The following is a 12,604-nucleotide window of genomic DNA, read 5'->3' as shown; positions in this document are numbered from 1 at the left end:
CCAGGTCCTCTGCAAGAGTGAGAAATTCTTCTAACCACTGAGTGGTTTCTCCAGCCTCTCCCATCCCAGTGTTTTTGAGAGAAGGAGAATCAGAGAATTTACTTCATTGTTTATTATGAATATTTACTTATTTATTTTTGACAAATCTCACTATGTAGCCCTTGCTAGCCTGGAACTCACGATGTAGTCAAGGCTGACTGACCTTGAACTTGTGGTCCTCTGCCTGTGCCTCCTGAGTTTGCAGAAGTGGGCCTGTGCCACTAGCTATTAGGGACTTGCTGCACTTGCCAGCCCTGTCATCTTCATGGGGGCTGCTGATTCTCCTTTAGTGACCAGGGGATGGGCTAGAGGGCATTTATTTTTCATTTTTTAGCTATTCTTCGTGGCTTTCACATCATGTAAAGGTTATTTTTTAAATTGAGCATAATTTGAAGCGTAGACACCCAAGCACCTGCTGCCACCTGGTGGCAGTATCCCAGGGTTGCGGCGTCTTTTGATGGAACGGAATTCAGTTTATCTTGGATTTTAAAGGTTCAGTTTGTAGTTGGTGCTTCATTACAGAGTCTTCAAGTGTACAGTGTGACCAGCCTAGGTATTTGGAAGTAGGAAGCATACATCAGAGTCTTAGCTGCAAACAACGGTTTCTACCTATAAAGGATAGAAAGTAGAAGAGAAAGCCGTGCAGTGTGTGGTTGACGGCAGGAGCCCTGTAGTGAGCGCACTGTGAATCTGAAACCAACCCGCCAGCGTCTCTTGCTTCTGTGACTGAGGCAGGAGAACAGCCTTCTTTAGCCTGCAGAGTTGGGATGTGCCTGGGACAAAACTTTCATATTTGAAGTTGACCCAGAGGTTCATTGTTTATTGATTTATTTTTATTTTATGTGGATTGGTGTTTTGCCTGCATGTCTGTCTGTGTGAGAGTTTCAAATCTTGGAGTTATAGACAGTTGCTAGCTGCCATGTGGGTGCTGAGAATTGAACCCAGATCCTCTGGAAGAGCAGCCAGTGCTCTTAACTGCTCAACCATCTCTCCAGCCCCCTCATAGTGACTTAAATTAAGTTCCTAATGGTTAAAATCAGAAGTCACAAATCATTTTCATCTGAGAGTAACTCCAGAAAACCCCTCCACTCACCTACAGCTTTGATTGCCAGTTTTGCTGTTTGAGATGGTGCTGGGTTTGTTCTGGAGTGCAGTGGAGTGAGGTGTAGGACTGTCATGGCTGACATGTTCCTGGACTTACAGCCCATAATCTTCTGGTGGTTTTGGAGAGAGGATGATTACAGAAACATCAGTCACTTGTTTCTATAAATGTTTCATAATGCAAATTGAATGTGATGAAATATTAAAAATATCATTCATTAATTATTGAAAAGTTCAGTCTCTAGAAATGGCCGTCCCTCATTATTCTGCCAGCTTAAAGGAGCAATTGGGAAGTTTGAATTATCGAGCTAGAATGCTGGGGTGGTGGTGGATTAATCTCCACGAAGTTATTTTCTGCTCTGAAACTTGTTAACCATTTTCAGCTGCAGCCTGTCCATTAAGGTGGAAGCCCATCCACTCCGCTGGGACGTGACAGGCACCTTGTGCTTTGCTTAATAATTTTACGTTCCTGTTGTGTTGGAAAAAACCAAGGTGATATCCTCACTTTAAGCTAAGAGTCTTATGGACTCATACTGAAATAAAATTCAATTTTATTTTATTATGCCTGTAATTTTATTAGTAAAACAGAGTATTAATACATGTTTGTATCAAATGTCACTATTGACTGTAAGCCAAGCTAACTGCATTGTAGAATGAAAGATTGGCGTGTGATTCAGTGGTGGTGAAACCCCACTGTGAGCCCAACAATTTGGGAGGCAGAAGTAGGAGGACTGAATTTGAGGCCAGCCTGGGCTACATACCATGGCCCTGGGGGAGTGGGGGACACATTAGAGGGTGTTGAGACGCAACGGAGTGTCGAAGTTTGTGAGTGGTTTTCGGTGCCGTTTACCTTCCCCCGGTGTGTCCCAGCTTCCTTCCCAGTGCGGTTTATATGAGAAGCTTCTGGGAAGAGACTCAGGTCTCACCAGTGGGTGAACTGCCCAGCTCATTGCGCAGCAGAGTTGCCCTCTGTTTGATGAACCCTGTGATAGAAGGTTGACCCGTGCTGCTTTTGAGCTTTTCCTGATTCTGTCAACGCCAGCAGCCATCCCATCATGCTGCTGCCACGGGGGAGGAGGGTGGCTCTGCTGACCTGTCTGAATCATCCTCGTCCTCAGAGCTCCTGCCCCAGGAGTGGCCTGTGGCGTGAAGGAGTCCATTTTTATCTCTGTGATCTGGGCTAGATTTCATGTGGCCTCTTCCATAATGACATCCTCTTTTTTCCAGAGGATCCATCTCTTTTGACCTCGTTGATTTGTGTGCTGGTGGCCTTTCCTCGTGTGTGCACCCACACGTGTGTAGCCAGCCGGCGTTTGTCCTCAAAGGTGGCTGGGCTGAGTGTTAGAGCTGCGGCCCTAATCTTATCGCATTTCTCCTTTTCTCCCGATGCAGTTAATAAGCACAAGCCGTGGCTCGAGCCCACCTACCATGGAATAGTCACCGAGAACGACAACACGGTGCTGCTGGACCCTCCCCTCATCGCCCTGGATAAAGATTCACCGCTGCGTTTTGCAGGTACGGTGGCCAGCTGTTCTCTGTGGCAAGCTTGGCCTGGGTAGGAAGCAGCTTCCATCTGCCTGGATGACTGGACCTTTCAGGAAGTGTTTCGGTAGCTGAGAGCTGCTTGTGGCTCCAGGCACCACATGTTCTCTTTCTAATAGTCGGGTAGCTGAGCAAAGCTGTTCTGCCGGTTGAAGGGGGAAATACTTAGCTTAATTGCATCATTACGTGCTCTGCTTTGTGCAGATAGGCAGATACTGTCTAGACAAGCGCAGTCAGACGGAGCACACACAGACCACGTGAGCACTGCTCGGTAGAGCGTCGATGTGGGGGCCCAGGAACCTGGATGCGACTCTGGCTTTCGCCTGCATCTAGGTGCTCAAATGCCAGTGCCGCTTCATGGCACGCAGTCTTGTTCCATTTGTCTACATAGACTTAAGGAACTTTGAACCGTCTTTGTGGGGAAATTCTTTTAGCCTAGATTACTTTCTTTTTTCAATCTTTAAGTTTTATTTAAAGGTTTTCCTATAGATTTATTTATGTGTTTGAATGTTTTGCCTGCATGTGTGTGTGTGTACTGTGTGAATGCCTGGTGCTCACAGTGATCAGAAGAGGGCATCACAGCCACTGGGACTGGAGCTGTGCATGCTGGGAATCAAACCCAGGTCTTCTACAGATGCAGCAGTTTCCTTAGCCACCGAGGCCAGCCCCTCTCTGTGCTTTAAAGTCGCGGGTGGTGTTGTGTTATTTAAGGAACATACATTGCATTCTGAACACATTCTCCATTTGCTTCTTTTTGCTCTTGTTGTTTTCAAGACAGGGTTTCTTATAATAGACGTCGCTATCCTGGAACTCGCTCTGTAGACCAGGCTGGCTTCAAACTCACAGAGATCCTCCTGCCTCTGGGATTAAAGGTGTGTGCCACCATGCCCCAGTATTTATTTTTTACAGGCATGTACTGCCATGCCCAGCTTAATGAGTTTTTTTTCTTTTTTACTTTACTTTTGTGTGTGTGGATGTTTTGCCTGCATGCAGTACCCAAGGAGACCAAAAGAGGGCATCAGAGCCCCTGGAACTGGAGTTAGAGATGGCTGTAAGCTGCCATGTGGGTGCTGGGACCCAAACCCAGGTCCTCTGGAAGAGCCATCTCTCCAGCCCCACTTTCTGGCTTGTTTGTTTTTGTTTCATTTTGAGACAGGTTTTGCTATATATTAATGCAAGCTGGCATCAAACTTGTCCTCCTGCCTCAACTTTCTGAGGGCTGAGGTGGCAGGCATAACACCCCACTTACTAAAGTTACTAAATGTTTAATTTGAGGTATAAGACTGTATCCTGTGTCTTCACAGAGAAAAATCTGTATGATAACATCAGAGGTTTTGGTCGTGTGGTAATTTTCCTACATTGCTGACCTTTACTGGTGTTTTCCAGTCAGGTCTATTCTTGCATCGTGTCAGCCTTGACTGGTGGAGGCCTGTCCTTTCTCAGTCTCAGAGTCAGATAAATGCTGGGATTACACATGCGTGTGTGGCTGTGTCAGGTTTTAAAGTTTTTTTCTTTCTTTCTTTCTTTCTTTCTTTCTTTTTGATACATTAGCAAGGAGAAGAGGGTGTTTGCTTATGTGTTTGTTATGTATGTAGTATTCTGTCTGTATGTATGCCTGCAGCCAGAAGAGAGCATCAGATTTTGTTATAGATGCTTGTGAGCCACCTTTTCATTGCTGGGAATTGAACTCAGGACCTCTGGAAGAACAGCAAGTGCTCATAACCACAGAGTCATCTCTCCAGCCCTCTTTTCAGTTTTTTTAAACCACACACACATACACACACACACACACACACACACATATAAAAATATATATATGAGTGTTTTGTCTGCATGTGTGTGCAGGTATGTTAGGCCGGAAGAGGATGTCAGATCCCCTGGTACTGTAGTTAGAACCCACCATGTGGATTCTAGGAATCAGAACTGAGTCCTCTGCAAGAGCTCTTAACCACGGAGCCATCTTCTCTAGCCCTGTGTCCAACCTTTCGTGTTGTCAGGCTTCGTCAGACTCTTCACCCTCTGAGCCACCCCCCAGCCCCAAACAACCTTTCGCTCATAAGTGCAGGTTCCTGCAGAGGCCAGGAGAAAGTGTTGGATTTTGAAGCTAGAGTTCTAGGTACCCAACTCCACTGTGTTTTTTAAGTAATCACAGTTGCTCCTTCTGTGTGTGACATTTAGAGCTATATCACAGTCCTAGTGTGGTTACCTGGAATGTGTTTTGAGTGGATTTATATACGTTCCTGCATTTTAAGTGATTTAGAAACCCAGGGAGGTGACTGAGTGGTTCAATTCCCAGCACCCACATAGGGGCTCCCAGCTGGAACTGCAGGTCCAGGGAGTACAACCCCTCTTCTGGCCTCTGAGGGCACCAGGTGCACTGACACATGAGGCAAACATAATATATGTAAAACAAAAAACGTTTTAAAAAAATAAAAATAAATTTAAAAAAGAGAGAAAGAGGGTAGTAACTCGGGCTGGGAATGAACTTGCTTAGCAACACAGACCTCGAATTCAGAGCCCAGAACCATGTGACATGTTGTGGTGGTGCATGCTTTGAATCCCCTCATCATTCATGAGGTGGAGGCAGGAGGATTACACTGTCAGGGTCATCCTCTATACATAGTAAGTTTGAGGAAGGCCAGCCTAAGCTACATGAGACCCTTTCTCAAAACATAGCAAAGAAATGACCGAAGCCCTGGCTGGGTCTGCGTTTGTTGCCTCTGGCCTTGATTTACCAAGCCAGCTGTGTGTGGCCTGTTTGTGGGGCTCAGTCCTACTACACAGCTAAGAATACATTTGCGCCTAAGCATCAAGAATAGATTCCAGGCACTACTCCAAGTGCTTTATAAATAAAAATTTGTATTTAATTCTCTGCCACTTGAAGTAAGAATGTTTTCTGCCAGCCTCATTTTAAAGAGAGAAAAAGCTCAGGGGCTGGAGAGCTGACCCAGTAGCTAAGAGCACAGGCCGCTCTTCCAGAGGACCCAGGTTTGTTCCCAGCACCCACGTGGTAGCTCATGACCACTGTCTGTAACTCCAGTTCCCGGAGATCTGGTGCTCTCTGTGGGTACCAGGTACACGCGTGGTGCATAGACATCTATGCAAGACAACACTCACACACAAAAGATAAAAATATAGAAGTGTTTTTAAAGAGAGAAGAGGGGAGTTGAGACCCAGAGCTGTTGAGTTGTCCACTTGGCCTTAGAAGTGAGATTCCAGCTCAGGCTGGACAGGGGACACTCTGTCACGGTGCTGTTTATAGCTGTAGGAAGTCAGGAAGGGAAGGGGACAGACTGGACCTCACATACTAACAGCCATGGAGGGAGCACTTTCCCTCTTTCTCATGAGATTGAGTTTACTTTTCTGTCCCCAATGATGTAAGAAGTCTTCTTTCATTTATTATTATTATTATTTGGGTGAGGTTTTGTTTGTTTGATTTTTATTTGTTTTTCTCTGCATAGCCCTGGATGTCCTGGAACTCTCAATGTAGACGAGGCTGGCTGTGAACTCACAGAGATCTTCCTGCCTCAGCTGGGATTCTAAGTGTGTGCCATCATGCCTAGCAAGATTTAATTTTGCTGCCAAGTGGTGGTGGTGGTGCAGAGGCAGGTCTACAGAGTGAGTTCTAGGACAGCCAGAGCTGTACAAAAAAACCCTGTCCTGAAAAAAAAATTTAATTTTATTTTCATTTATCAAATGTATTTGGAATGAAACAATACCTATAATATTTTATAGTTTTAGGAGTCCTCAGTTCTTTTCGTGTTGACATATAAATTGAGATAAACTATTCAGATACGCAGTGTAGAGCCAAACCATGGTGTAATTGGGCTGACCTTCTGCAGTGGACACAAGAATCACCCTGTCTCTCCTGAAGATCTTTGGGACACACAACTACTCATATATTCATTTTTGTTTTGAGAAGGTGAGAGGGTCTCACTGTGCAGCTCTGGTTGTCCTGTGTAAATGGAGACTGAATGTTCATTTCCCAGCCCCTATATTAATTACAACACTGTTCGCCAGTGGCTCATGCATATTTCTAGCTAGCTTTTACATCTTAAATTAAATTAATCCATTTCTATTAATCCATGTATCGCCATGAGACTGTGGCTTACCAGTAAAGTTCCAGTGTCCTCCTTCGGCAGCTACATGGCATCTCTCTGACTCCGCCTACTCTCTCTATAAATCCTGTTCAGATTTCCCACCTGGCTTTATTCTGCCCTGCCATAGGCCAAAGCAGTTTCTTTATTAACCAATGGTAATAAAACATTCACAACATACAGAGGGGAATCACACATTGGTCCTGGAACTCACTTTATGTAGACCAGGCTGGCCTCCAACTCACAGAGATCTGCCTGCTTCTGCCTCTTGAGTGCTGGAATTGAAGGTGTGTATTCTACACCTGATCTTATTTCTTTTTCTTTTTAAAAATATGCAATTCATGAACCAGAAAAGTCAGCCTTTGTAATCCACTGAATTTTAAAATGCCATGTTCACAAGACTGTTTACCCACTGAGCCCTCTCCTTTAAAGCATTTCAGCACTCCAGGAAGCAACCCCTGCCCCAGTTCACAGCCCTCCACAGTGTCCCGGTTCACAGCCCTCCACAGTGTCCTGGTTCAGAGCCCTCCACAGTGTCCTGGTTCACAGCCCTCCACAGTCCCGGTTCACGGCCTTCTACAGAGTTCTCTGAGCCCGTGGCAACTGCCGTTGGTTTGCCTGTTCTGGCTGCTTTCCCATAAGGTTACCTCTGGTGTTTAGTAACTGTGTTGATTTCAGGGTTCATTCATATGGGCACATCCGCCAGACCTTGTCCCTTTTAATTTCTGGGTAACAGTCCCTTGTGTGGTTTTCCCTCATCCATAGGTAGATGTTTGTATTTTTCCACTTCGGCTGTTATGTGGATGTGTACTCTTGACGGCAGCAGGGGTCTTGACCTTTTGCCTGGGGCCTGAACAGGTATATGGGGTGTGGAAGGGAGCACCTGTGATGCCTGGCCATCATATCCCAGACTGTCGCCCTGGTGAGGCTGAGCAGACAGGCTCATGAGGAACAGGCTTTAGAGCCAGCGGGTAGCGCTTGAACCCTGGCCACGTGGCCTTCAAGCCACTTACTTACCCCACAGTTTCATCCTCTGTGAACGTATGGCAGTTTAACACCTAGGGAGGGGCTAACCTTGTCTCAAAATAACAGGGAAAACCCCCAAAATTTTAACACCCTTCAGCTTGGGGAATATTAGTTTGTGTACATGTGTCAGAGAGCTTAAATTTGCAGCTATAAACAGGGCAGTAGCTCAGGATAGAGCACTTGTGTAGCGTGGTGTAGGTCAGCCCTGACCCCTCCCCCCACACCAGAGATAACAATAGAACAAAACCCATCTAAAGCAGTGAAGCCTTGCTTGGTCCAGAGTGTGAGACGGGACGTCTGCTGCTTCAGTGTTAACAGTGGAATTATATTTAACATTCAAAAAAATACGTTTTCATGAGCCAGCAAAATGGTTTAGTAAGTAAAGGCACTTACCACCAGTCTGGGTCCCTTGTCTGTGGTGGAAGGAAGAAATGGACTCCTATGCTGTCCTCTGACGTGCACACACACATGCACACGCACGCGTGCACACACTCTCACACACACCGAAGTAGATAAATATAATTTTGTTTTGTCTTGTTTTGGTCTTACTTCTTAACCTTGACTGTTCTGAACTCACTCTGTAGAGCAGACTGGCCTCAAAGTTGCAGAGATCTGCCTGCCTCTGCCTCCTGAGTGCTGGAATTAAAACCGTGTGCCACCACACCTAGCAGTAAATGCAATTTTTAAAGATGTTAATGTATATTCTTCAATTTAATATTATGTGGGAAATAGGTTTCTGTCTTTTTATATAAGTCTTCGGTGTCCGATTCCCTCACAGTTCCTTCAGATTATTTTTGTGTTGGAGCAAGGCCAGACATGAGGCTTATTCTGGGATCGTTTTTGGCAATGACTTTGCTGTCTTAACGTGACTGAAGATGGCTGTGAGCTCATTGTCAGTGAACTGACAGTTCCCAGCTTGCCATGGGGCTCTTCGTGGGCCACTTGTCCTTACTGCTTCCGGAAGTCAGTGGGGAAGTCCAGGTGGGGAAACTGACTCAAGGTGTGTCTGTCACTCACGACAGCAGAGATGATGACCTTGTCCACTTCTGTCCTTAGCACCCTAGCTAGATCAATGCTTGGGACACATCGGCACCCCATGCGTGTAGGGAAGGGACAAATGAGTTTAAGCCACACACCACTCATATTAGAGTTACCAGACAGCCTGGATTTGCTCTGCTGGCTCTCCGAGATGTTATAGCTCAAAGCTGAGAACGTTCTGGTTTGCGTTCCCAGCCCCTTAGGGGGTGTGTAGGTAAGCACTGAGCTCACTTGACAGCGCTCTCAAGCAGACACATGTATGATACGGAGCATTTTATTCCTGACACCTCTGGTATATGTTGTCAGTATCAGACACGTGAGCACACACGGCCAGGTCCAGGTTGTTTCCTTGGGTTGAACTAAATTGGTTCGAAGGAAGGAAATGCACCAGTTTGCTGAGGACCCCTGCTATGGGCGCCTGTCTTCTTAGATGACGACAGTGATGGCTCCCTCTCTTTGCCAGTCTTATTCTTTAAAGGCTTATTGTTTTTATGTTTGCTTCTGGCTATTCTCAAGTCTCTTTCTCTGGTCTACAGTCAAGTGTGAGTGTTTTGCCTATGTGTGTGTATCTGCACCGCTTAATGCCTGGTGCCTGCAGATGTCAGAAGCGGGCATCAGATCCCCTGGAACTCACAGACACTTGTGAGCCACCAAACCTGGGTCCTCTGCAGGAGCAGCCAGTGCTCTTAACCACTGAGTCATCTCCAGCCATCTTGAATCTGTTTGATTAAACATGTTTTGCTTCACAGTAGCTTATGGTCAAGTTTCAGGAATTCAGAAGTCGTGATTGATGAGAGAAGAATGAAAATGGGGAACACCTCCTCCTTTGCTGGAGCTGAATGGATCTGAGTGCTGGTGACCAAGCAGGGAGAGGAAGGCCCTGTTGGGGGTTCAGCACCCTAGGTCACTCTCAGTTGCCTGAGCTACAGCTGGGGATTTAACTCAGTGGCAAAACACCAGACCCCGAGTTCAATCCCAAATAAAGGGAGGTGGGGGTGGGTTCCAGATTGCTGCTTATAAGACCCCATGCAGAAGAATTCCTAGTCTGCGGTGATGGAGACAATTGTAGGAAAAGGACAGAACGGAGCCAGAGTCCCGTGGAGCTGTGAGGAGAGTCAGTTGATCCTAGGGCTGGTACAACCAGACCTCGGGCAATTTAGATCTCCTGTGGGTAGTCAGGGTGCTTCAAAGTTGAGCGGGTGACATGTGACTGACGGTGGGCTGTCAGGCTGCCAATGCAGGCCTCATAGCCAGGTGAGAGGCAAGCTGTGTGGACCAGAAGGCCTTGCTGAGGGAGAAGACAAACGTGTCCAGACACCTTACCCCAGGTCCATTTTAAAGTCTTTTTACTTCATGTCCCCCGGCCTCCCACAAAGCAGTGATTTCCCCAGCCAGTCACCCACCACCCCCATCTAGTGTGAGCTAGGCGGAGAGATGAACAGAGTGACAAAGAAGATAGAATTTGTGTTCCTTTCCCACCTGACTGGGTGGCCCTTGTCCTGTCTCTGAGTTGCCGTGGTTCTCCGGCTGTTCTCAAGCCTCCTTCTCTAGCCTACAGTCAAATCACTGTGTTCCCCGTGGCATTTCAACAGACCCTCTTGAATAAGCTAGAATGACTTCTGTTGCTTGCAGTTCCTGAAGCCCAAAGCTGGGATCAGGAACCTCCAGGGAGAGTTGAGGGACAGGGGAGTGTGAGAGCAGGAATCCCCAGGGCTTAGGGGCTGCCCAGTGAGAGAAGGGGGCTAGTGTTCCCTTCGGATAGGGAGGCGTCACAGAAAGACAGCAAGGCCAGCCTGCAGCTGGATTTCCACATAACTTTGGATCACCGGAAGTCAACTTTAGACTCTGTTGGGGTGACCCTCATTTTATATTTTGTCTTTCAAGAATTCTTTAGGGAAGAAAATTTCCCTTGGCAATATTAGAAAATCTGAGGGTAGAATAAAAGGAGAGAGAGAGAGAGAGATTGGTGGTGAGTGATGGTGGGGCACAGGCCTGGCTGGGTTCTGGCTGGCATGGCTGGGACTCCGAGTCTCCACAGGAAGACAGGGTTTTAGGAGGCCTCCTGCTGCAGCGCAGTGATGTGGAGTCTGCACGGAACAGCAGGGGCCAGGTCAGAGAGGAAGTGGCACGGGAGGCAATTCTGAGAGATTCTTCGCTGTAGCATGTGAGGTCCAGGGACAGCCAAGGGTCGAGATGCCAGTGTGACTCCGTACGATGCTGGTGACATCTGTGAATTGTGCATAAAATGGACGAAGAATGGGAGGGAAGTTAGTGCCAACCAGACAAACAAATAAATAAATAAGCAAATAAACCAGTGGTTCTCAACCTGTGGGTCGCCACCCCTTGAGGGATCAAAGGACCATTGAAAAACACAAATATTTATAAGTATAAAGTAGCAACAAAATAATTTTATAAAACTGGGTGGTGGTGGCATATGCCTTTAATCCCAGCACTTGGGAGGCAGAGGCAGGTGGATCTCTGTGAGTTTGAGGTCAGCCTGGTCTACAGAGTGAGTTCCAGGACAGGCACCAAAGCTTTACAGAGAAACCCTGTCTTGAAAAATCAAAAACAAGACAAAACAAAACCCCAAAAGCTTTTATGGTTGGGGTCAGCACAACATGAGGAGCTGTATGAGAGATCACAGCCTTAGGAAGTCTGAGAACCCCTGAGACAAACAAGCAACCTCCCGTGAGAGTGGGACGCGAGGGACATAACCCAAGTTAAGGAGGGACGATCAGGAAGCTCTGTGGGAAGGTTCCCCATCACTCAGTTGGCAGTGAGGGACTCCGTGCTGTGCTAAACAGGGACAGATATGAAGTGTTGTGGGAGAAGCTGAGTCATGCCTGGGATTTGCTGAAAACTTCTCTATGTAAGCCCAAAGATGGTAAGGATAAATGATGTTAGCCAAACCACGCACACACACATATACACCACAGAAACACAGAGGCACACACACACAACAGATACACACATGTACACAACAGAGAGACACACACATATACACAATACACAAATAGACACAACATATACACAAACACACCATACACCCACATATATACAACAGAGAGAGACACATATACACAACACACACACACATACACAGAACAGAGAGAGACACACACACAGTACACAGCCACAGATACAAACACAAGAGACACGCACACATCACACAGAGAGACACATATATACAACAAACACACAGACATACCATACACCCACATATATATAACAAAAAATGACACATGCACAGCACACACACACAACACACACACATACATAACACCGAGAGAGAGAGAGAGACACACACACACACACACACACACACACACACACACACACACACGCCACAGTTCCATAGAAAGCCCCATTAGCCAAAGCCAAGGTCCTCACCCCAGACTTAACTCCACTTCTTTTCTCTGTTGGTTTTCCCTGAATGTCCCTCTGCACTTCCTGCTGACTCTGCCTTCATTAGGCCATCTTTCCTCCCCACTCTGGTACTGCAGAAGCTCTTACTGGCCACTTGTCCCACCTTGTGTCCATCAGCTGGACCCAGCTGCCTCATTAAAATCACAGCTATGGGCTAGATGAACAGATAACACATGAGGCCGTTTGCTGGCTGCCTCTGCTGAAGCCCCCTGGGAACCCAGCTTGTGCAAGGGTAAACCCCTTCCCTGCTGTAGCAGCCAGCCAGCTGCTAAGGCTTCAGGTCACTGTAGGCAAAGGACCCAGCAGAGGGGCTTTGAATAAGCCCCAGAGGGTTT

General features: G+C 46.8%; 1 protein-coding gene across 4 annotated transcripts in view; it reads left to right on the top strand.

The window, feature by feature from the left end:
• Clstn1 (calsyntenin 1) overlaps positions 1-12,604 on the top strand; it is a 65,119-nt gene that overhangs the window by 28,109 nt on the left and 24,406 nt on the right. For all 4 annotated transcript variants that reach the window (XM_087906867.1, XM_085690259.2, XM_087906868.1 and 1 more), the window contains exon 2: positions 2,533-2,655. In XM_087906867.1, the coding sequence (XP_087762993.1) occupies positions 2,533-2,655 (123 nt within the window). The remainder of the gene's footprint in view (positions 1-2,532; positions 2,656-12,604) is intronic.

This window comes from Myodes glareolus, chromosome 6, assembly GCF_982192425.1.
Source record: "Myodes glareolus chromosome 6, mMyoGla1.1, whole genome shotgun sequence".
In the NCBI taxonomy this organism is placed as follows: domain Eukaryota; kingdom Metazoa; phylum Chordata; class Mammalia; order Rodentia; family Cricetidae; genus Myodes; species Myodes glareolus.
Note: the sequence above shows the minus strand (reverse complement) of the source record. Positions and strands in the feature narration are given on the sequence as shown.